A 26,031-nucleotide genomic window follows, 5' to 3' on the forward strand; every position below is an offset into this window, starting at 1 on the left:
GGGAAATGCAGAAGCTACGTCAATTTCAAAATAAAAATAGATAGCAATAAAATTACATTAATAGAGGCATTCGCAAATTAAATGTTTTTGAATATTTACCGTATTTCATAGAAAAACAGTGAACTAGCTCTGTAAGTGGAAAAATATGGTCAAACAATATCAACAATAACATAATATAATAATAATAATAATAATAATAATAATAATAATAATAATAGCACTTTATTTGTATCCTACCCTATCTCCCCATGGGGACTCAGGCCAGCTTCCAACATATTAACAGGCAAACATTCAATTTCTATATAAACAATGCAGAGCTAGATATAGATCTATAATTATATATACTAATTTCACATATGCATTTTCCCCTGAAACATTTTCAAAGCCTCTCTATATATGTGCATTTCCCCCTGCACTATTTGCAAGCCTTATATATCTGTTTATATCTATCTAGACATCTCTCTCTATATATGTGTGTGTGCATTTCCCCTGCAATATTTGCAAGCCCTATATATCTATATTCATATCTATCTAGACATGTCTCTATATATATTTGTGTGTGCATTTTCCCCCTATAATATTTGCAAGCCCTATATATATATTCAAATATATCTATCTTACTTAGGTGATCCCTCCTTCTCCGAGGATGATGGTATCTAGACATCTCTCTATATATAGATAATTATACCTATATAGGATTTGCAAAGACTTGCAAACGTGAGGGAAAAAATCATATATGAATATATATATACTGTACACACACACACATATACATACAGATATATATAGATACCTCCATATAGTTACTGATATCAATATCTATATAGGATGCAGAGACTTGCAAACGTGAGGTGAAATTCCTACGTAAAATTAATGTAGATAGAGATATAGGGGCATAGGGATTGCAAAGGCTTGCAGGGGGAAATGCCTATATATCTGTAGGAGAGATTAACAAATATTTAAGGGAAAATGTTTTTATAAAATTAATGGATATTCCTGACTTGCAAGGGCTTCTCTTCCTCTCCAGTGAGCAAGGGAGAATTTGGAAAAGCAAAATACACTGTTAAGGGAAGGGAAGAAGAGAAAGAAATATACATATATTGCAAGCAATGGCCCCCAGCCTCTGCTGCCGTGCTTGACCCCATTATAAACCAAGAGAGGCTTTTTCATCCCAAAATAAGGGCTTATCTTAGAGTATATACAATAATTGAGGGGTTGAAACTGTTGCTAGGTGAAGTGTCCCTCTGAAGTCACTGGGAAAGAAAGGGAGGGAAGAAGATGGCTGCTACTTGGTGACATGAATGAGGGAAAGAAGGTGTCGTGACCTTATTTCCTGGTTTTGTGTGAAGCCAGGAAATTTGACCAGGCTTTAGACCAGTCCTGTGTAGATTTGAAGTCCGGGAGAGGGTTGCCATGTCGATGGAAACAATGCAGGGGAGTGGCCAGGGTGAGGCGTGAGGGAAATAAACTGTCAGTTGGAATTTTGTTGCATTCCCTAATGCATGCTTTTGAATTAAAGCCTTCCAACTTTGTTTGTGAGGTAATTTCTTCGCCAGAAAGCTACAGCTCCGGACAGAAGGAATGAAAAAAGTGGAAAAAAGGGAGGAAAAGAAAAGTGGAAAAAGTATAATGGGAGAGAGGGAAGAGAAAGTAAGAAAAGGGACACAAAAGTGAGGGAAGAAAGAAGGAAGGATAAAAAGAAAGAAAAGGCAAAGATGTAAAGAAAAGCAAGGGAAAAGGGAAAGAAAAGTAGAGAGAGGGAGTAGATGTATGAGGAAAACAAAAGAAGAAAAGAAAGCCATAAACAAAAGGCAAACGTGGTAATGCTGATTATATATGCTAGTGTATTAATATTTCTTGAGATTAAGACATTCAGGAGGCAGTTTCGTCATAGGAACAATCACCATCAACACAAAGAATGCTTGACAAAAGAGTTGATTTATTTTAAGAAATGGAACAGAGTCCTTATCTTATCCCAGCTCCAAAAAGTGTGCAAAGCTATGTAGAAAAGTGTTTTTAAAAGCCCAGTTAAACTTTCCAAGGGAAAATAAAACATTAATTATAATATCCACATATGCCCACGTTTGGTTACAAAACAAGAGTATGAGACAAACATCGGGATTTATCACACCAGACTGTTGTCTCGCAGCAATCGCAACACGCAAATGAAAAGACACCGATATGTGAACCATCACTTTCTCAACATAGGTGCAATATCAGGTCACTTTGGTGAAGCATATTCCTGCAATCTGTATTCTGCACTCCTTTGCTCGATTCACCTCCACTGCAAAATTACACAGTTTCAACTTTCTGCTGCTGCTAATTGCAACCCACTTTGACAATGCAATTCCGTAATTATGGCAAAACAAAATGTCAAAATAGTAAAATAAAGTTTGGGGAACATGTTGAAGGTAATGTACATACTTTATATCAGGCATGGGCAAACTTTGGCCCTCCAGGTGTTTTGAACTTCAACTCCCACAATTCCTAACAGCCAATCAGTTGTTAGGAATTGTGGGAATTGAGGTCCAAAACACCCGGAGGGCCAAAGTTTGCCCATGCCTGCTTTATATCATGATATTCTTTTTTGTCTGGACACCAAAAATGGGAGGACTTTATCTTGCTTGGAGAGAACAAGAGAACCAGCCAGAAAGGGCTGGGAAACAAAGATTTAGCCGCTTGAGCCTCTAAATCAGAAGAAAAGCAAGATATAAATAAATAAAAACACCACCTTGACTGCTTGAGAGTAGCAGAATTACAGTTAGCCTTTCACATCTGCAGGTTCCACTTTTGTAAATGTGGAGGGCGGACTGTATTTAGGCTTAATTTTAAAAAACCTGTAAAAATATCACACACACACAATGCACACAAGGGCAGCATATCTTGAAAACCGGAGCAAAGCATTCACTGGCATCAGAGTATTGGTACGCTCTTTTGCCCCGTATGGATGTTTTCGTGTCTTTGCAGTATGGCTTTCTGTGTGAAGCACTCCCCGCACTCGTGGCACTGGTATGGCTTCTCTCCCGTGTGGGTCCTCTGGTGTCGGAGGAGGATCTCTTTCTGATTGAAGCTCTTGCCGCACTCACGGCACGGGTACGGCTTCTCTCCCGTATGGATCTTCTGATGCCGGACCAAGGAATCCCTCCGACAGAAGGTCTTTCCGCACTCCGGACACTCGTAGGGCTTCTTCCCGGTGTGGATCTTCTCGTGCCGGATGAGGCTTTCCCTCTGGCTGAAGTATTTTCCACACTGGCGGCATTTGTGCACCTTCTCTCCCGTGTGGCTGGCCCGGTGCCGGATCAACTCCTCTCTCCAATCGAAGCTCTCCCCACAATCGAAGCACGAATACATCTTCAGCTGAACGTGGATCTTCTGGTGTCTGGCAAGGTCACTCTTTCTCTGGAAATGTTTCCCACACACGGGGCAATCGTAAGGCATCATTCCAGAATGTAGGACCTGATTGGTAACCATTCCTGTTTTGCACCGGTACCATCTCCCACCTTTGGAGTGCCAAAACCTGCTCGCTCGGGTATGCCTCGAGGAGTCCTTCAGCGCTGAATGATTTACGGTCCTTTCTGTGGCTTCCTCCCACATCTCTGTGGGCTTCTTCTGACGCTGTCCATCAGGGGCGCAGCCTTGTTCGTGAATCTCAGCAACCAGAGAAGCCTTGCCTTGGGATATTTCCAGTGACATGCTGTACGTTTCCTCAGGCTCTGTGCTCTCTTCATGACAATTCTCCTTAACGTTTAAGAGTCCCTCATCATCTACAAGGGAAAATAGAGAAAATGAGATCCAAAGAAGTAGATAACACTGACGAACACAGAATGAAAGACAAGCTCACAAAGGACAATCTCTGGAAACAAGTTTATTCTGTCTTTCCACGATGCCTATAAAGACAGTTCTAAAGGTTTCCTGCCAAACAACCCAGTATATATCAGTCCCCAATCCCATCCCCCTCTACTGGGCACATTCCATTCCCACAGTGGTGATTCTACAATTTTGGTTTCCCACAAGACCAAATGGTCTTATCTGTAGTGTACTCTCATTCATCTTCCACAACCCCCCCCCCCCCCCCCCCTTCATGTCATGGTCACAGAGAGAGAAAGCAGCCCGGGGCCAGCCTGGGCATTCTGGGTATATCTGATCCACTGATTCAAACAATTGCACCAGTTTGCCTTTATTGGCTCTTGTTTTTGAGATACAGAATGTATGCCATCTACAGGTCACCATCTGTTCGTCCATAGAAAACCATGATAACCATATCTAAGAAACTAGAGCTGATGCGGTCCATTCAATGCAACTTTCTGAATCAGCGTCCCAAATAACCTCAGGAACAGGCCTAAAAATAGAGACAGCAGTGGAAGCGTGAGAGGTGTTGGAAGAAAAGGATACCAGTGGTTTGGCGAGATCTATTTTACTTTGATTAGACCTCACATGGAATCATAGAATCATAGTGCTGGAAGAGACCTCGTGGGCCATCCCGTCCAACCCCCTTCTGCCAAGAAGCAGGAAAATCGCATTCAAAGCACCCTCGACAGATGGCCACCCAGCCTCTGCTTAAAAGCCTCCAAAGGAGGAGCCTCCACCACAATCTGGGGCAGAGAGTTCCACTGCTGAACAGCTCTCACAGTCAGGAAGTTCTTCCTAATGTTCAGGTGGAATCTCCTTTCCAGTAGTTTGAAGCCATTTTGTAGTTTGTTCCATGTCCTGGTCTCCAGGGTAGCAGAAAACAAGCTTGCTCCCTCCTCCCTATGACTTCCCCTCACCTCTTGATCAATGGCCCTCATCAGGTCTCCTCTCAGCCTTCTCTTCTGGAAGCTAAACTTGCCCAGCTTTTCAAGCCACTCTTCATAGGGCTTGTTCTCCAGACCCTTGATTCTTTGAGTTGCCATCCTCTGGAGACATTCCCACTTAGAGTCAACATTTCCCTTCAATTGCAGTGCCCAGGATTGGAAGCAGTGTGATTCCAGGTGTGGTCTGACCAAGGCAGAATAGAGCATGGGGAGCATGACTTCCCTGGATCTAGGCACTGGATTCCTATTGATGCAGGACAACATCCCATTGGCTTTTTTTGCCACTGCATGACATTGCTGGCTCATGTTCACCTTCCTCCCCACAAGGACTCCAAGATCTTTTTCACATGTACTGCTATCACGCCAGACATTGTTCCTTTGTGGGGGGGGGGGGGGGGGGGGAGGAAGGGGCCTGAGGCTTTTAGGAATTGTGGGAGTTGAAGTCCAAAACACCTGGAGGGCCCAAGTTTGCTCATACCTGTGATAACATTTCCTTAAGACTGGGATGGATCCCTTGGCAATCCCCACCCCAACAAGCCCTGAGGTCACTTTACCTGACATGTTACTCGGAAATGCCTCAGTGTCAGGGATGAAAAGCATTTCTTCTTGCTCCATTTGGACCATGGGTTCAGGTTTGGGAATCACAAATCCACCTTAACAAGGAGAGACACAGAACAACATTTGGGGACACAGCGTATTGCCATTTATAAACCAGTTAATTAATTGCAGCATTGATATATTTTATTTATATTTCACTCTACCTCCCCGAGAGGACTCAGAGCAGATTACAGAATACATATATGGCAAACATTCAATGCCATTATACAAAGACAGACAATACATAGACAGAGGCAAGGTTTCCCTCTTCTTAAACTGTGGGCCCTGGCCTTAAATTGGGGTAACTAATAATCTGGCAACATAAAAGGTTTCTGAACAACACCCACTGGCATGAATCAGTTAGCAACAACACTGCAGCGTTTTCAGTGGACTCTGGAGAAATTACACTGCTTAGCCAGTATTGCACCACCTGACATCCGCCGGGAAGTAGCAGCCAATAGTGAAAGGACCAAGGCAGTGACATCTCCAGCTCACCCCCTGTTTGAGTATCAGCCAGCACATCAACAACTTAAATCAAGAAATAGTTTTCTTAGATCTACAGAGACACTCGCTGGAACACCTCAGCAAGCGAGTGTCCAAAAGTGGCAGGCTCAAACCCAGCACCTCAATCCATGGGTGATACCAGATGAGATACTCCCCCCTGGGCACACAGAAGACTGGGCGACTTGGAAGGCACTGAACAGACTGTGCTCTGGCACCACGAGATGCAGAGGCAATCTTAAGAAATGGGGCTACAAAGTGGAATCCACAACATGCGAGTGTGGAGAAGAGCAAACCACTGACCACCTGCTGCAATGCAACCTGAGCCCCGCCACATGCACAATGGAGGACCTCCTTGCGGCAACACCAGAGGCACTCCCAAGTGGCCAGATACTGGTCAAAGGACATTTAATCAACTACCAAGTTTGCAAAATCTGTGTTTTTTTTAATCTGTTTGTTTTGTTCTGTTAGAAATGTAATACAATGGTATGATTGCTGATGACATGATAAATAAAGTGGACTCTGCAAAAAATGCCTCAGCTGTATCTCTCAAAAAAGGGAAACCAGCCTTTTGAAGGGAGACGAAGGGAGATGTTGACAAGCTGGAATGTGTCCAGAGGAGGGCAACTAAAATGATCAAATGATCAAGGGGCTGGAGAACAAGCCCTATGAGGAGCGGCTTAAAGAGCTGGGCATGTTTAGCCTGAAGAAGAGAAGGCTGAGAGGAGACATGATAGCCATGTATAAGTATGTGAGAGGAAGTCCTAGGGAGGAGGGAACAATTATTTAATTATTTATTTATTTAGACGTTTTATATACTGGCCTTCTCACCTCAAACGAGGAACTCAGGTCGGTTTCCAGCATATATGCAAATACAATAATATACAAAACCACAAAGTGCAACATCATTACAGATTAAAATAGTACAGTAAAAACAAGCTTCTTTTCTGCTGCCCTGGAGACTAGGATGCGGAACAATGGCTTCAAACTCCCTCCTCCCTATATATATATGAAATTATACTTTAAAAAATGTACCTGTTCTGACTTACATACAAATTAAACTTAAGAACAAACCTACAGAAGACTGCCTGTATATCGGTTCCATAGATAGGAGGGACAATAATAATTTCAAATGTAGAGGCATTATCCCATGATGAAACCAATTAGTTGTCTTCGCTCCTCCACATTGGGAAGGACTTACCCAAACAGCTGATGTTCTCCGGCATGACTTCCCAATGCATCGTTCCTTGCCTGGGGTTTAACGCTGACCATTCGGTGCTGTCCACGGACACTGCGACATCATTCAGATTCCCAGTCCCCTGAAACACACATACACAGCAGATTGTCATTAACCAGAACAAGTCTGAAGTCTAATCAAGTAAAAATGAAGGGGTGCCTACCATTATGGAAATGGGAAGCATTTCTCAACCTTGGGGGGGGGGGTTTGGGGGGGTGTCAGAGAGGTCGCCAAAGACCATCAGAAAACACACTATTTTCTGTTGATCATGGGGATTCTGTGTGAGAAGTTTGGTCCATTTCTATCATTGGTGGGATTCAGAATGTTCTTTGATTGTAGGTGAACTATAAAACTCAGCAACTACAACGCCCAAATGCCAAGGTCTGTTTTCCCCAAACTCCATCTGTGTTCATATTTGGACATATGGAGTGTTTGTGCCAAGTTTGGTCCAGATTCATCATTGTTTGAGGCCACAGTACTCTCTGGATGTAGGTGAACTACAACTCCAAAACTCAAGGTCAATACCCACCAAACCCAGTATTTTCTGCTGGTCATGGGAGTTCTGTGGGCCAAGTTTGGTTCAATTCCATCATTGGTGGAGTTCAGAATACTCTTTGATTGTAGGTGACCTATAAACTACAACTTCCAAATGACAACATAAATCCTCACAACCCCACCAGTATTCAAATTTGGGTGTATTGGGTCTTTTTGCCCAATTTGGTCCAGTGAATGAAAATATATCCTGCATATCAGACATTTACATTACGATTCAAAACAGTAGCAAAATTACAGCTGTGAAGTAGCAACTAAAATAATTTAATGGTTGGGGGGGTCACCACAACATCAGGAACTGTATTAAGGGGTCGCGGCATTAGGAAGGTTGTTTTTCAGAGAGAACATTTTAAAATCAAGTCTGTGTATAATCAACTCTGTAAAAATCAAAACCAAAAAAAGTAGCACAACTCTATTTGAAATACTGTTATTTCTCCTTTCAAAATAATTTCAGAATGTTTTTAATAATTTTTGTTTAGGTTTTAATCAGTTTTGTAGATTGAGTTAGTTGCCTTGGGTCCCATTTGGGGAAAGAAGGTTGGCATATACATAAAATAAATAATATGCAAATCAATAAACAAATAAATGTTGAGCAAGCAGGACAGACGAGGCAATACTGCATTTCCCCAGTTCTAAGAGGCACTTTTCCTCCCCATATAAATATCTCTAAAAATGGGATGTATCTTAGAATTATGATTCTAAGACACATCCGTATTATAATGATTATTTTATATATATATATATATATATATATATATATATATATAGTTTATATATATAGGTAAAGGCAAAAGTTGTCCCCTGATATTAAGTCCAGTCATGTCTGACTCTGGGAGTTGGTACTCATCTCCATATCTAAACCAAAGAGCTGGCGTTGCCTGTAGACACCTCCAAGGTCATGTGGCCAGCATGACTGCATGGAGTGCTGGTACCTTCCCACCAGAGCGGTACCTATTGATCTACTCACATTTGCATGTTTTTGAACTGCTAGGTTGGCAGAAGCTGGGGCTGGCAGCAGAAACTCATGACACTCCCCGGATTCAAACCTGCGACCTTTTGGTCAACAAGCTCAGCAGTTCAGCGGTTTAACCCAGTGCGCCACCGGGAGCTCCATATATATATATATATATCTCCCCGAGGGGACTCAGAGCAGATTACAGAGCACATATATGGCAAACATTCAATGCCATTATACAACTGACAAAGGCAGACAGTACATACACAGAGGCAAGGTTTCCCTCTTTTCATTTCCGGCATCCAGCTGTGCTTGACTTGGCCATGGGGAGGTGCTATTGTATCATTTGTCATGGCAAGGATGCCTTTCCTGGTCAGATTTTTGCTGGCATGTGTTTCAGGGCACCTTTTACCTCCTTGCCAAAGCAGTACCTATTTATCTACTTACATTATTGTTTTCAGACTGCTAGGTAAGCAGAAACCGGGCTGACGGCAGGAGCTAACCCCAACCATGGCTTGAACTGCCAACCTTCTGGTCAGCAGGATCTTCTATAACAGGCGGTTTAGCCCGCTGTGCTAGCCCGGCCCATGCATTTGTTTTGCATTGTTTTGGTAGTACAGATATTACTATGCATCTTACAACCAATAATAATAACAATAATAATAATAATAATCTTTATTTATACCCCGCCACCATCTCCCCGATGGGGACTCAGAGTGGCTTACATGAGGCCAAGCCCAAACAACAATTACAACAAAGTAAAACCGAAAACGCAAACTGAAAATGCGAACAATAAACAACATCATAATTACATAAAACATGTGAATACATAACAATATAAAATTACAATAAGCACCAACACAATGACAATGGGAGGGCTACATGTAATGATTAAAAGAAAAACTAATCAGAAACTAATTAAAAACTAATTAAAAACTAATTAAAAACTTGGGTGAGATAAAAGAGATAAAACCAATGCCATTTAAAGTAGAACCATAGCTCTTTTCCTGCAGTTTCAAGTTACAGATACAGAGTATTTCTACCCCAGAGAGTAGAACTGCATAGAGAAGTATGACAAAAGGCAGCATTTTGCAAAAATTCAGTCTCCGCATCACTTCAATTGCCTTTAATTTTGTGATCTATCAAATGCACCTCTTAGACTCCAAATGCACCTCCTGAAAAGACTCCAACACAACGTCACATACCTTCAAAAGGCCAGCCTGGGCCATTTCTTCTTCAGGGGGCAGCACTGAACCACTGGCTGTGAAGGAGAGAAGAGGATATGGATGAAGAAGGGCCATCGTCGATATCTTTTGCCTACACCAGGGATGGGCAATATATAGCCTTATGGATGTTGCTGGATTGTAACTCCCATCATCCCTCAGCAATCATAACTATGGCTCTTGGGAACTGAAATCCAACAACGGGGGGTTTTAAAGGATTTCTCCTTGGATTTCTTTGAGCATCCCAATCCTTGCAGATTTCCAATCTCCTATTCCTGGACTGCAATTCCCAGCAATCCTCCAGATAGATAGATTAGATCAGGAGGACTGCTGGGGTTGCAGTCCAAGAATAAGTAGAGAAGGAAGAAAAGGGAGGAAGGGAAAGAAAAGAGGGCGGGGGAAGGAAGGGAAGGAGGAGGAGGAGGAGAGAAGGAAGGAAGGAAAGAAGGAAGGAAGGAAGGAAAGAGAGAGGAAAGGAAGGAGAGAAAGAAAGAAGAGCAAGAGGGAGGGAAGGTTAGCCACAGCAATGCGTGGCAGTTACAGCTAGTAAATAATAAATAAATAAGTCAATGGATCCTCACCTATCAGACGAAGATCCTCATCAACTTTCTCCTTGGTTTCTGCGGAGAGTTGTCTCTGAAGGGCCCCCTCTACTTTTGAGGGGTTCATAGGCACTTCTTCCAATGGCACCTGAAAGAGACATGGAGCATCATAGTTAGGAGATAGAAAAACACACAGAACAGGGTAGATTGCAATGGTGAAAGCACTAATGTTCTTCATTGTTGAATTCATGCAGTTTGCCATAGCAGTGAAAGTGGTGCCAAGCTACATTTGTTCTTTTTTTGGAGGGAATTGCATTCATAACCTTTTTTGAAAAGGAAAAATGATGTCATCTCCTTTTCGCAAATGTGAATCTCTATGAACATCTGGAGACCACCTTCTGAAAACCACTAGTCAAGGAAAGGCATGCCCTTGTTAGAAGTCAATCCTTTGAAAAAGTGATGATCACAAGAATTCGTGTAATGGCACACAGGTAGCTCAGCTGTTAAACTGATAAACCATGTCTTTGAACTGCCAGGGACAAAGACATGCCACTGCACAATCACACACACGCACATAGGCTGTTAGGAATTGTCGGAGTTGAAGTCCAAAACACCTGGAGGGCCAAAGTTTGCCCATGCCTGTCCTAGAGTGTAGCTGTACCCTAGATCTCCCAAGTCCCAACTCCACCCTCCACCAGTTACATACACACTGTCTCACCTGCCATTCCCAATTCTTGTCCCCTTGGGCTCCTATCAGGAACTCCGCCGCTCCCACTGTTTCAGTGCCGCTCTCCGCGCCCCATGATTTGATCCGACTACGGACACCTTGGGGTAAGATGGCCAGGAACTGCTCCAGGATCAGCAGCTCCAGGATCTGCTCCTTGGAGTGCCTCTCCGGCTTCAGCCACTGGTGGCAGAGCTCCCGGAGGTGCCCATAAACGCTCCGCGGATCCTCCACCTCCTGGTAGCGGAACTGCCGGAAGTGCCGCCGCAGCGCCTCCATCCCGCTGGCTTCCCTGCGCAAGATGGCAGCCTTCACTTTCTCATAGTCTTCCTTGTCTCCCGCTTCCAGGTTACTGAAGACCTCTTCGGCTTCTCCGCTCAATGCAGGCAAAAGCCGGGCCACCCACTCTTTCCTTGGCCACCGGCAGGCTTCGGCCACTTGCTCAAAGGAGGCCAGGAAAGCCTTGGCATCGTCCCACGGCCCCGGCTTTGACGATCCAGAGCAATGGCAATCTTGTGCCTTCAGGAACTCTTGGCATTGGGCTGGCCATGTTGGCGGAAACCCATCGAGGGGCTGATGCTTGCCATTTTGCGGTGCTGCTCGTCCCGGCAATTCCTTTAAGCACCTCGCCTTCACAACATGCGGAGCCTTCCCTGCAGCTTCCAAACCCTCCTCCATTACGAATTATCTTTTTCAGAAAGGGAGATTTCGGCACCCCACTTGTAGTCTGACCACCTTGATGTCGAAGGACAGGATAATTTTGGCTACGAACCGTTCAGTTCCAAGTGACCAACTCTACATCATCTTGCCTCACCTTTTCGCCAAGAACAGTAAGTAGGGCTGATCCCTAAAGAGGAAAAAAAGAAAGAGAGAATCACAGAATCATAGAATAACAGAGTTGGAATAATATTTTTTGTGTGTGTCAGGAGCGACTTGAGAAACTGCAAGTCACTTCTGGTGTGAGAGAACTGATTTATTTATTTATCGTGTCAGGAGCAACCCGACAGTTGTATTACTTTTTTAACAAAACAAACAAACAAACAAACAGACAGACAAAACACAAAGTTTGCAAGCTTGGTAGTTGATTAAACGTCCTTCGACCAGTATCTGGCCACTTGGAGTGCCTCTGGTGTTGTCGCAAGAAAGGCCTCCATTGTGCATGTAGCAGGGCTCAGGTTGCATTGCAGCAGGTGGTCAGTGGTTTGCTCCTCTCCACACTCAAGAGAACTGATGTCTGCAAGGATTTTGCACAGGGGACCCTATCCAATTCTGAATTTCTTTTTGTTCTACAGGGTTTCCATCCTCTGTATATAGATCCGCTATTAACCTTTTCCCTCTACTTTCAATTAATCTCAATGTTCTGCCTATAATTTCATCATTATTATTATTCATTTGCCATATAGTTGCCATCTTATTCTCATTGCCTGGATTTAACCTCTTCTTCCTTTCTTTCCACACTTTTGCTGTTCTTTTAAAGGGCTCCTTAAGTTCTATTTCCTCTCTCCTCTTCCATTCCCTAAATATTATTTCTTTTCCTTTAATATTATTTATTATCTTCTCCATCTTCTATATATATAAAAATGCTCTGTGCATAATGAGTGCCTTTAAAACAAAAGAACCAATGAACGAAATCACACCAAATTTGGCAACAAAACGTCTCACAACACAAGGAGTGACCATCACACAAAAAAATATGATTTTGTCATTTGGGAGTTGTAGTTGCTGGGAGTTATAGTTCACCTACAATCAAAGAGCATTCTTTACCCCACCAATGATAGAATTGGACCAAACTTGGCATACAGAACTCCCATGACCAACAGAAAATACTGGAAGGGTTTGGTGGGCATTGACCTTGAGTTTGGGAGTTTGTAGTTTGAGTTTGTAATTTGTAGTTTGTAGTTTGAGTTTGTAGTTCACCTTCATCCAGAGAGCACTGTGGACTCAAACAATGATGGATCTGGACCAAACTTAGCACAAGCACTCAATACAACCAAATATGAACACAGATGGAGTTTGAGGGAAATTGGCCTTGACATTTGGGAGTTGAAGTTACTGGGATTTATAGTTCACCTACAATCAAAGAGCATTCTGAACCCTACCAACGATAGAATTGGGCCAAACCTCCCACACAGAACCCACATGTGGGCCACAGCAACGTGTGGCAGGGGACGGCTAGTATTTCATAGAATTACAGATCATTTACCCATTTTTTCCGTATACTGTATTTTCAGCAATCTTTAGATTTGAAATGCATCGTGATAAACTTCCAAACTTGGGATCCCCCAGACTCCCTCTTCCTCTTTTGCATTCAACCATTTGTCCCTTATTCTGGATCTTTCCCCTCCAAATGCCCATATTTTTATTCTTCTATCCCATGTTTTTAACGCCTTCCTCTCTACTGTGTTTGGTAAGGTTTGGAATGAGTATAATGATTTCGGTATTATGAACAGTTTCAATGCCCTTATTCTGTCCACTCTTGTTAATGTTTTCCCTTCCCAGTTCTTAAGTAGTTTCTCTATTATTTTCCATTTTTGTTTGTAATTCCCCTTAACTATACTCTTTGGATTTCTATATATCCAAACTCCTAAATATTTTAGCTTCTTTGATCCTAATTTTAATCCTGATATTTTCCTAATCTCCAATTGTTCTTTTGGTGGGGTGTGAAGACATAGTATCTCTGACTTTTTAATGTTAACAAATAATCCTGATATATTCTTAAACTCTTCCAGTTTTTTTATCGTATCTTTTATCATAATTAACGGTTGATTTGTAATAATCATTGCATCAGCAGCAAAGAGATTCAGCTTTATTTGACCAGTATCTGGCCACTTGGAGTTCCTCTGATGTTGCTATAAGAAGGGCCTCCATTGTGCATGTGGCAGGGCTCAGGTTGCATTGCAGCAGGTGGTCAGTGGTTTGCTTTTCTCCACACTCGAGAGAACAGACGTCTGCATGGATGTTGCACAGGGGACGCCCGGATGTTTTTGATGTTTTTACCATCCTTCTGGAAATTTTTCTCTCACGTCCCCGCATAGGGAGCTGGAGCTGACAGAGGGAGCTCAACCCGCTCTCTCCAGATTCGAACCGCTGACCTGTCGGTCAGCAGTCCTGCCAACACAAGGGTTTAACAGGAGCCCCCAGTGGCACAATGGGTTAAATATTATTATTATATGTATTGTTGTAGGCTTTCATGGCCGGAATCACTGGGTTGTTGTAGGTTTTTTCGAGCTATATGGCCTTGGCCATTATTATTATAGGCATATAAGTATTATTATTATTATTATTATTATTATTATTATTATTATTGTAGAGGTATTATTATAATTACAGATGTGTAGATATTATTGACATACAGATATTATTATAGATGTATGGATATTATTATTACAGACCTAGAGATATTATAGGCTTATAAATATTATTATTATTATTATTATTATTATTATTATTATTATTATAGATATGATATAATATAGCTATTATTATTACAGAAGTGGAGCCCCCGGTGGCACAATGGGTTAAACCCTTGTGCTGGTAGGACTGAAGACCGACAGGTTGGGGGTTCAAATCTAGGGCGAGCGCAGATGAGCTCCCTCTGTCAGCTCCAGCTCTCCATGCGGAGACATGAGAGAAGCCTCCCACAAGGATGGTAAAAACATCAAACATTCGTCCTTGTAGATGGGTAATCTTTTCACAACAGAAGCGACTTGCAGTTTCTGAAGTCTCTCCTGACATGGAAAAAAGGGGTTTAACGCATTGCGCTACCGTGGGCTCCCGGAATAATAATAACAATAACAATAATAATAATAGTTAAAAAGCCAAGTATGCATTGTCGATGTTGCAATCCCAGGTGACAGCAAGAGAAACAACTGGAAAAGCTGACACGATACGAAAATTTAAAGATTGAACTGCACAAGCCAGTCAAGGGGGTCCCAATGGTGATCGGCACACTGGGTGCAGTGCCTAAAGACCTTGGCCTGCACTTAAACACAATCAGCACTGAGAAAATTATAATCTGCCAGCTGCAAAAGGCCACCCTACTGGGATCTGCATGCATTATTTGCGGATACATCACATAGTCCTAGACACTGGGGAAGTGTCCGACGTGTGATCCAATACAGCAACCAGCAGAGTGATCTTGTTTGCTGTGGACTCATCTTGTTCTTTTTCAACAACAACAATTATTATTATTATTATTATTATTATTATTATTATTATTTGTAACCCGCCCTACCTCCCCAAGAAGACTCTGGGCAGTTTCCAACAAAAATGGAAAACATTATATGCCAAAAAGCAAGCAGCAAATCACAAAAGAGACCACATGGGCCATCTAGTCCAACCCCCTGCCATGCAGGAAAAGAACAATCAAAGCACAGCTGACAGATGGCCATCCAGTCTCTGCTTAAAAGCCTTCACGGAAGGAGCTTCCACCAAACTCGAAACAAGGGAGTTCCACTGTTGAGCAGCTCGTACTCTCAGGAAATTCTTCCCAAATGTTCAGGTGGAATCTCCTTTCCTGCCATTGGAACCCATTGCTCCGAGTCCTAGATTCCAGGGCAGCAGACAACAAGCCTGCTCCACAGGCTTGGCTACTCTGCTGCGGAATGCGCATGCCCAGTATGGAAAACATCTCACCACATTAAAACAGTGGCTGTGGCTCTTAATGAGCCATGCCGCATTATCACAGGATGTCTACGCCCTACACCACTGGAGAAATTATACTCTTTAGCCGGTATTGCACCACCCGACATTCGTCGGGAAGGAACAGCCTGTAATGCAAGGACCAAGGCAGTGACATCGCCGGCCCATCCTCTGTTCGGATATCAGCCAGCAAGCCAATGCCTTAAATCAAGAGTTTCCTAAGATTGACAGAGATACTTGCAGGAACACCTCAGAAAGCAAGAGTCCCACTTACTTAGGCAACCACTCATTGTCCAGGGATGATGGTCCTCCTAGTGTAGTTACCTGGCTGTGGGTCCATAGGTGGCTGTGGAGTCTATTCTTGATCCACATGTTCTCCTGCAGTGAGGACATCAGTTTCCAGGTGGAAGACGGTCCCAGTCAGGGTTGCTTGACGCACCTTCCTCTTGGCACGTTTCTCAGTTTTGCCTTCCATTCGTGCCTCTTCGAATTCTGCAGCACTGTTGGTCACAGCTGACCTCCAGCTAGAGTGTCCAAGGGCCAGGGCTTCGCAGTTCTCGGTGACTATGCCACAGTTGGCTTTAAGCCTATCTTTAAATCTCTTTTCCTGTCCAATAACATTATGTTTCCCATTCTTGAGTTCAGAGTATAGTAACTGCTTTGGGAGATAATAATCGGGCATTTGGACAACATGGCCAGTCCAGCAGAGTTGATGGCATAGGAGCATCGCTTCAATGCTGGTGGTCTTTGCTACTTCCAGAACACTAACATTTGTCTGCCTGTCTTTCCAAGAGATTTGCAGGATTTTTTGGAGGTAACACTGATGGAATCGTTCCAGAAGTTGAGTGTGATGTCTGTAGACAGTCAACGTTTTGCAGGCGTATAGCAGGGTTGGGAGGACAATAGCTTTATCAACAAGCACCTTGGTCTCCCTACGGATGTCCCAGTCCTCAAACACTCTCTGCTTCATTTGGAAAAATGCTGCACTCACAGAGCTCAGGCAGTGTTGTATTTCAGTGTCAATGCTGACTTTTATGGAGAGGTGGCTGCTGTGGCAGGCTAAAACCCAGAACACCAATCAGTGGCAGAGACTGATTGTTGCACTCGCAGAACACTAATCAGTGGCCGAGGCTAAATGCTGCACTCACAGTGCTCAGGCGGTGTTGTATTTCAGTGTCAATGTTGACTTTTGTGGAGAGGTGGCTGCCTTGGCAGGAGAAAACCCGGAACCTCAAACCATGGCTGATACCAAATGAGAGACTTCCTCCTGTGCACACAGAAGACTGGGAGACTTGGAAGGCGCTGAACAGACTGCGCTCTGGCACCACAAGATGCAGAGCCAACCTTAAGAAATGGGGCCACCAAGTGGAGTCCATGACATGCGGGCGTGGAGAAGAGCAATAATAAACCTTTATTTATACCCCGCTACCATCTCCCGCAGGACTCGGTGCGGCTTACAAGAGGCCGAGCCCAAATACATCATAAAACATAACAACAACAATACAACAATAAATAACTCATAAAAAAGCAAAACAATATGATAGTGACACGACGCAATTAAAAACCGGCCAAATGTAAGAAAATTTTAAATTGCTGGGCATCTCCAGGGAAATAGGTTGGATATTTTAAAGATAGGTGGGCGTGCAGACAGTACTAAATCTCTCGTAAAGTGCATTTGGGACATATTGCTTGGGAGTCCTTATTCTGGGAAGCCACAGACCACCTGCTGCAATACAGAAACCACAGACCACCTGCTGCAATGCAACCTGAGCCCTGCCACATGCACAATGGAGGGTCTTCTTATAGCAACACCAGAGGCACTCACAAGTGGCCAGCTTCTAGTCAAAGGACATTTAATATAATGCCAAGTTTGTAACTTTGTTTGCGGTTTTCCTATTTTCAATTAGCTCCTGACACGATAAATAAATTTAGTTCACATATCCCATCATGTTTTGTTAGATTAAATGTAAAGTTAGACATTAAGTCCAGTCATGTCCAACTCTGGGGGTTGGTGCTCATCTCCATTTCTAAGCCGAAGAGCCGGCGTTGTCCGTAGACACCTCCAAGGTCATGTGGCCAGCATGACCGCATGGAGCGCTGTTACCTTTCTGCCTATTGATCTACTCACATCTGCATGTTTTCAAACTGCTAGGTTGGCAGAAGCTGTGGCTAACAGTGGGAGCTCACTCCGCTCCCTAGATTCGAACCGCTGACATTTCGGTCATCAAGTTCAGCAGCTCAGCGGTTGAATCCGCTGCACCACCGGGAGCTCAGTTAGGTTACTTTACTCAAATATCTTTTTTTTAAAATATCCTCCCTATATCACAGGATCTCAGGATGGCATCCAAATAAAGTTAGTTCGTTACCTCCAAATGGCTGATTAAAATATCACTACTTTTGTATTCTTTCGTTTGCAGTTTCTATTAAACCATTTTGCATGGGGAAAGGAAGACTTTTTGGCACTCTCTTATAGCATCATAGAGCTGGAACAGAACTCATGGGCCATCCAGTCCAACCCCATTCTGCCAAGCAGTGGGAAAATCGCCTTCAAAGCACTCCTGACAGATGACCATCCAGCCTCTGCTTAAAAGCCTCCAAAAGAAGAGCCTCAGGTTGCATTTACACTATAGAATCAACATGGCTTGACCACATAGAATCCTAGAGTTGGAAGAGACCTCATGGGCTATCCAGTCCAACCTCATTCTGCCAAGAAGCAGAAATATCGCCTTCAAAGCACTCCCGACAGATGGCCATCCAGCCTCTGCTTAAAAGCCTCCAAAAGAGGAGCCTCAGGTTGCATCTACACTCTAGAATCAACATGGCTTGAGTCCACATAGAATCCTAGAGTTGGAAGAGACCTCATGGGCCATCCAGTCCAACCTCATTCTGCCAAAAGCAGGAAAATCGCCTTCAAAGCACTCCCAACAGATGGCTATCCAGCCTTTGCTTAAAAGCCTTCAAAAGAGGAGCCTCAGGTTGCATCTACATTCTAGAATCAATATGTTTTGACTCCACATAGAATCCTAGAGTTGGAAGAGACCTCATGGGCCATCCAGTCCAACCTCATTCTGCCAAGAAGCAGGAAAACCGCCTTCAAAGCACTCCCGACAGATGGCCATCCAGCCTCTGTTTAAAAGCCTCCAAAGAAGGCTTCATGAACACTATAGAAATAACCTGGCTTGACTCCACTTTTAAATGCTAGGGAAATCCAGGATTTGTAGTTAGGAAGTGGCTGAGAAGGCGGTAGACCTTGGAAAACTGCAATGCCCATCCAGGAGTCCCAACATTATAATACTAGTTGACAGCCCAGCCTCATGATGGCCCTTTTTGCTAGTTTATAAAGGCATCAGACACCATTCCAATCACTCTTTCCACCATTCGGCCTTGAGCCAGGGTGGTTAAAGTGGTATCAAACTGCATAAATTCCTCAGTGTAGAGAGCCAGCCCAACATAACAAAGAGCAAACACTTCTCACCCTAATAAAGTGGCTTCTAGAGCAGACATGGGCAAACTTTGGCCCTCCAGGTGTTTTGGACTACAACTCCCACAATTCCTAACAGCCAGCAGGCTGTTAGGAATTGTGGGAGTTGTAGTCCAAAACACCTGGAGGGCCAAAGTTTACCCATGCCTGTTTTAGGTGGCAAACTAGCTCTCACAACTCATTGGGGAAAGCAATATTTGGAGAATGTGACATGGCTTGCTTGCTGATTGGGTAATTTGCTGGAAACTCCAGCAAATCTCTTTCCAACTTTCCCAATCAGCCATGCCCTTGCCTTGCTGCTTTCCCCATTGCTGTGTGCATGGTGTTGGGAATCCATGTGTGGTTTCCCCCTTTTCCTCTCCGGATCTGTCCCTTTAAGCTCACCTCTCTCTCTTGCAGCCATTCAAAGGCAAGCAGAGCCTCCCAGCCAAGCAGGAAAGAGAGCTTGGCAGTTGCACCACTTCCAGGTCCTGCTCAAATTTCCCAGGACTTCCTCCTCCTCCTCCAGCTCATTCCTGGTTAACTCCTTCCTGCCCTCTCTCCAGTAGCTCCACCAGGCAGGTTGTATTGCAAACACAGAGGTTTCCTCCTGCTCCTTGATTCCTAGAGCTGGAAGAGACCCCCAGAGGTCATCCAGCCCAACCCCATCCTGCCATAAAGGATGACACCATCAAAGCACTCCCGACAGATGGCCATACCTTGATTCTGTCAAAGCCAAACCTGATCTGGCTGCCCCTGATACAAGTTTTCTGTTAACTCCTTTCATCAAACCATAGCATCCTAGAGACTTCCAATCCAACCCCATCCTGCCATAAAGGATGATACCATTAAATCACCCCTGACAGATGGCCATGCCTTGATTCTGTCAAAGCCAAACTTGATCTGGATGTCCCAGTTACAAGCTTCTGTTCACTCCTTTCATCAAACCATAGCATCCTAGAGACTTCCAGTACAACCCCATCCTGTCATAAAGGATGACACCATCAAAGCACTCCCAGCAGATGGCCATACTTTGACTCTATCAAAGCCAAAATTGATCTGGATGCCCCAGACACAAGTTTCTGTTCACTCCTTTCATGAAATCATAGCATCCCAGAGACTCCCAAAGGCCATCCAGACCAACCCCATCCTGCCATAAAGGATGACACTATCAAAGAACTCCTGACAGATGGCCATACCTTGATTCTGTCAAACCCAACCTGATCTGGCTGCCCCAGATACAAGCTTCTCTTCACTCCTTTCATCAAACCATAGCATCCCAGAGAATTCCAAAGTCCTCCCGGTCCAACTCCATCCTGCCATAAAGGATGACACCATCAAAGCACTCCCGACAGATGGCTGTACCTTGATTCTGTCAAAGCCAAACCTTATCTGGCTGCCCCAGATACAAGCTTCTGTTCATTCTGTTCACTCCTTTCATTGAATCACAGGATCCTAGAGACTTCCAAAGCCCATCCAGTTCAACTCCATCCTGCCATAAAGGATGACACTTCCAAAGTATTCCCAACAGATGGCCATACTTTGCCTCTGTCAAAGCTAAACCTGATCTGGCCACCCCAGAGGCAAGCTTCTGTTAATTCTGTTCACTCCTTTCATCAAACCATAGGCTCCTAGAAACTTCCAAAGGCCACCCAGTCCAACCCCATCCTGCCTTAAAGGATTGCACCGTCAAAGCTCTCCCGACAGATGGCCATACCTCCCTTCCCTTTTGTCTTTCCTTCCTTACCTCCCTTTCTCCTTCCATCCTTCCCTTCCACCCTTTTGACTTTTCTTCCTCCCCTCTTTCTTCCCTCTCTCCCTTTTTCTTCTTCCATCCTTCCCTTCCTCTCTTTCGTCCTCCCTTCCTTCTCTCTTTCCTTCTTTCTTCCTTTCATCAGTGGGCAGCCAATCCTCCTAGCAAGGAGTGCTAGCATGCGGCCCCCAAGTTAGGAAGTTTGCCGATGCCTGGTCTAGACACTACATTGGAAAGAAGACTTAGATACTGCGACACTGAATTAACCCCAGACTTGGTTTTGATTTTAACTGGTGTGACTAATCTATTGTTTTAATGTATTTGTTGACTATTTGTATGATGAGAGCATTGTATGGTGCTTATGTGAGGCCGCCCTGAGTCCACCCTTGGCAAGGTAAAAGTGTATGAAATAAATAATAAATAAATTTCTATTGATGCAGCCTAAAATCATATTGGCTTTTTTAGCTGCTGCATCACACTCTTGGCTTGTGTTCAGCTTGGAGTCAACTAAACTCTTCTAGATCCCATTCACATGGAGTGTTTCCAACGTGTCTCCAATCCTATATCTGTACATTTCTTTTTTATTACCAAGTGTAATAAAAAGGCATAATAAGGCAGGATTAGATTCAGGAGGAGGAGGGTTGAAAATCGGAGGATGACCACCAGTTGAAAATACACAGACGATACTGTATGGCTAGCAGAACATCATTACAGTAGACTCTCAGTTAACCGGCACCCAATGGGATTGGTAAATGCCAGGTACATGCAATTTCTGGATGCTTGAGAGTTACTATTAAAGACAGACCTAATACTGGGTTGCTTTGAGTTTTCCCAGCTGTATGGCTATGTTCCAGAACCATTCTCTCCTGCCGTTTCACTTATATCTATTGCAGGCATCCTCAGAGGTTGTGAGGATGCCTGCCATAGATGTGGGCGAAACGTCAGGAAAGAATGCTTCTGCAACATGGCCATAGAGCCCGGAAAACTCACAGCAACCCAGTGATTCCAGCCATGAAAGCCTTCAACAACACAGTGTATAAGATTACTTTCTGGCTATAAGGTGTATAAGAAACATAAATTAATTTCATATTTAGACTTTGGTCCCATATCCGAGAGATTTTATGAATAATAACAATAATGCATATTTTATTTATTACCTGCTTTTCCTCACAGAATACAACATAGACGAAACACCCATATCAATAGTAATCTATATAAATAAAAATGTAATGTTCGTTTGTGGGATTAACAGAACTCAAAAAACCACTGGACGAATTGACACCAAATTTGGACACAAGACACCAAACAACCCAATGTATGTCCTTCACTCAAAAAAATTGATTTTGTCATTTCGGAGTTGTAGTTGCTGGGATTTATAGTTCACCTACAATCAAAGAACATTCTGAAACCCACCAACGATGGAATTGAACCAAACTTGGGACACAGTTCTCCCATGACCAACAGAAAATACTGGAAGGGTTTGGTGGGCACTGTCCTTTGGTTTTGGAGTTGTAGTTCACCTGTATCCAGAGATGCCTGTGGACTCAAACAATGATGGATCTGGACCAAACTCTACACAAATACTCAATATGCCCAAATGTCAACACTGGTGGAATTTGGGGGAAATAGAACCTTGACATTTGGGAGTTGTCGTAGCTGGGATTTATAGTTCACCTACAATCAAAGAGCATTCTGAACCCCACCAACAATAGAATTGGGTCAAACCGCCCACACAGAACCCCCATGTGGGCCACAGCAACATGTGGCAGGGGACAGCTAGTAGTAGTAGTAGTAATAATAATAATAATACCAGGTGATAGTAGAATTGACGAGAAGCAACTGGAAAAGCTGACATAAGATAAGGCAGGGGTCCTCAAACTAAGGCCTGGGGGCCAGATACAGCCCTCCAAGGGCATTCACCCGGGTCAGCCTATGTCTGGAACGACTCGAAAACACACAACAACAACAATCCTATCTCATCAGCCAAAAGCAGGCCCACACTTCCCATTGAAATACTAATAAGTATGTATTTGTTTAAATTGTTCATTTTAATTATTGTATTGTTTTTCAGTGGTTTTGCACTATAAATAAGATATGTGCAGTGTGCATAGGAATTCAAATTATGTTTTTTTTCTAATTATAATCCGGCCCTCCAACAGTTTGATAGACTGTGACCTGGTCCTCTGTTTAAAAAGTTTAAGGACCCCTGAGATAAGGATTTAAAGATAAAACTGCAAAGACTCTGGCACAATCCAGCAAAGGTGGTCCCAGTGGTGATCGGCACACTGGGTGCAGTGCCTAAAGACCTTGGCCTGCACTTAAAAACAATCCGAGCTGACAAAACCACCACCTGTCAGCCACAAAATGCCAACCTACTCAGATCTGCACACATTATTCGCTGATACATGACATAGTCCTAGACACTTGGGAAGTGTCCAAAAGCCAGCATAGTGTTTGCTGTGTACTACTCTTCTTGTACATCACATAATAATAACAATAATAATAACAATAATTTTATTTGTATATGCAAAGTTTCAGGGAAAAAACAATAAAGACATCCAAAATCCCAAACAAGCACTTTAGATAATGGATCTTCAAACTGTGTTTCCCAAACTTCATTTACCTCCAACGCCTCTCAATTTTTGTTAAAAGATCCCCAAAAATGAGTTTTTTTGCCCATCCATTATATTTATCTTTCAGGATTTCAAATTTCTCCCACTGCATTTGAGTATTTAGGCATCCAAAGGAAAAATTGCAAGCAAAGTTACCAAGGGAATGAGCACAACAAAAATGATATTTCCAAAAAGAATTTGAGATCTCTATATTTAGTGGAAGATTGTTCAATTCATTACCGGAAGTGTTGGTCTGGACTTCATTGCGACCATGTTCCCTTTGGGATTATTCAAATCCACCAAGCTCTGCCCCTAAAAGGAAATAAGCCTCCTCTTGCTTCCTGCAGCAGTGCTTGTTCACTATTGCTTCTCCCTTCTAGGAAATTCCTCTCCATGGTGTTAACCCTTTAACTGCATTGAGCTGCTGTTTCAAAGTGCACAGTCAAGTTTGGAAGCTTGAATTAGTTCAAACCATGACATTGGTATATTTAGGAATGAACCATATTATTATTATTACAAAACTAAAACGACTGTTTGCCAATTAAGTTTGCAGGCTATGCAGTCCAACCAGCCAAGGCACAATCAAAGCACTCCCGACAGATGGCCATCCAGCCATGTGTTCTCATATATTCTTTCGAAGTGATGTTACATGTTGTATTTTAATGTGTTGATGTTGTTGTCATTGTCTCAATCCATGGGGGAAAGCAGGTAAAAATATGAACAATTATTATGTATTGTTGAAGGCTTTCATGGCCGGAATCACTGGGTTGTGGTAGGTTTTTTCGGGCTGTATGGTCATGGTCTAGAGGCATTCTCTCCTGACGTTTCGCCTGCATCTATGGCAAGCATCCTCAGAAGCTTGCCATAGATGCAGGCGAAACGTCAGGAGAGAATGCCTCTAGACCATGGCCATACAGCCCAAAAAACCTACAACAACCCTATTATTATTATTATTATTATTATTATTATTATTATTATTATTATTAGTTCTTGCAATGGCAGGACATTTGGGTGTCAATGCTGTAGTTTGACAAAGTCTTCAGCCTCTGATGCTTCACCAAACTACAAATCCAATGGTTCCACAGCATGGCACCATGAAAGGGGTGTCAAACTGCATTAAATCTACAGTGTAGATGCACACTTGAGTTCCTCCCTCCTTTGAGTTTCTCACATTCAAAGAAACATTATTGTGCTTTGGTTCATCCCTTGACCACAATTCAATTGTAATCAAGGAAATATATATTCTTAACAATACGTTGAAGGATATAACCTACATCCGCTTACTTTGCATCCACAGTGGGAGGGGGAGGTTTGAAAATCAGAGGATGATCACCAGTTGAAGATACGCAGACGACACTGTATGGCTAGCAGAACATTATTACAGTAGACTCTCAGTTAACCGGCACACAATGGGATTGGTAGATGCCAGGTACATGCTATTTCTGAATGCTTGAGAGTTACTATTAAAGACAGACCTAATACTGGGTTGCTGTGAGTTTTCCGGGCTGTATGGCCATATTCCAGAAGCACTCTCTCCTGACGTTTCGCCTATATCTATGGCAGGCATCCTCAGAGGTTGTGAGGATGCTTGCCATAGATGTCTTCATACAGAGGCTGAAGACTTTGAGTCCCCTTCGGGGTGAGAAGGGCGGGATAAAAGTAAACCAAATAAATAAATAAATAAATAAATAAATGTGGGCGAAACGTCAGGAGAGAATTCTTATTATTATTTACTGTATTTATATTCATAGAATGATAGAATCGAAGAGTTGGAAGAGACCTCATGGGCCACCCAGTCCAACCCCCTGCCAAGAAGCAGGAATATTGCATTCAAATCACCCGACAGATGGCCATCCAGCCTCTGTTTAAAAGCTTCCAAGGAAGGAGCCTCCACCACACTCCAGAACAGAGAGTTCCACTGCTGAATGGCTCTCACAGTCAGGAAGTTCCACCCTTCTCACCCCGCAGGAGACTCAAGGCGGATCACAATGCACATATACATGGCAAACATTCAAAGCCACGGACACACAACATATATAGACAGACACAGAGGCTATTTAACTTCCGGCTTCATGAGGGTATGCTTTGAATTCCTGCCACCGGGGGAGCTGTCGTTTCACTGTCCACTTGTGACACCGATGGAGTACTTCCTCATTCTTTTGCATGCTAATGGAGGATTTTATGGTGTCGTAAATTAGTTAAATTAGCCTCCCCACATTAGCGGTACCTAAATTTCCTACTTGACAGATGGAACTGTATTTCGGATTGCAAAGGTCGACAGCAAACTAGACAATGGTTGGCCCGGGCTGGCTTTGAACTCATGACTTTTCAGTCAGTAGTGATTTTTGATGCAGCTGACTCCCAACCAGCCGCACCACAACCTGGTCCGGAACATGGCCATACAGCCCGAAAAACTTACAACAACCCATGAAACCCAGTGA

General features: G+C 43.3%; 1 protein-coding gene across 2 annotated transcripts; it reads right to left on the reverse strand.

Annotated features, from left to right (window-relative positions):
- Positions 1 to 1,919: 1,919 nt before the first annotated feature.
- On the reverse strand, positions 1,920 to 24,071 carry LOC132765743 (zinc finger and SCAN domain-containing protein 31-like). Of its 2 annotated transcripts, none has more exons than XM_067465284.1 (7): positions 23,831 to 24,071; positions 11,119 to 11,971; positions 10,440 to 10,548; positions 9,841 to 9,896; positions 7,093 to 7,210; positions 5,348 to 5,446; positions 1,920 to 3,764 (listed from the first exon to the last, which is right to left on the reverse strand). In XM_067465284.1, the coding sequence occupies exons 2-7, from the start codon at positions 11,800 to 11,802 to the stop codon at positions 2,914 to 2,916; spliced, it is 1,917 nt and encodes a 638-aa protein (XP_067321385.1). In that variant the 5' UTR covers positions 11,803 to 11,971; positions 23,831 to 24,071; the 3' UTR covers positions 1,920 to 2,913. The 2 variants fall into 2 exon arrangements, with proteins under 2 accessions (XP_067321385.1, XP_060616000.2); XM_060760017.2 differs by lacking the exon at positions 23,831 to 24,071 and adding an exon at positions 19,631 to 19,748.
- Positions 24,072 to 26,031: the final 1,960 nt, after the last annotated feature.

This window comes from Anolis sagrei, chromosome 2 (assembly GCF_037176765.1).
Source record: "Anolis sagrei isolate rAnoSag1 chromosome 2, rAnoSag1.mat, whole genome shotgun sequence".
NCBI classification, from domain to species: Eukaryota; Metazoa; Chordata; class Lepidosauria; order Squamata; family Dactyloidae; genus Anolis; species Anolis sagrei.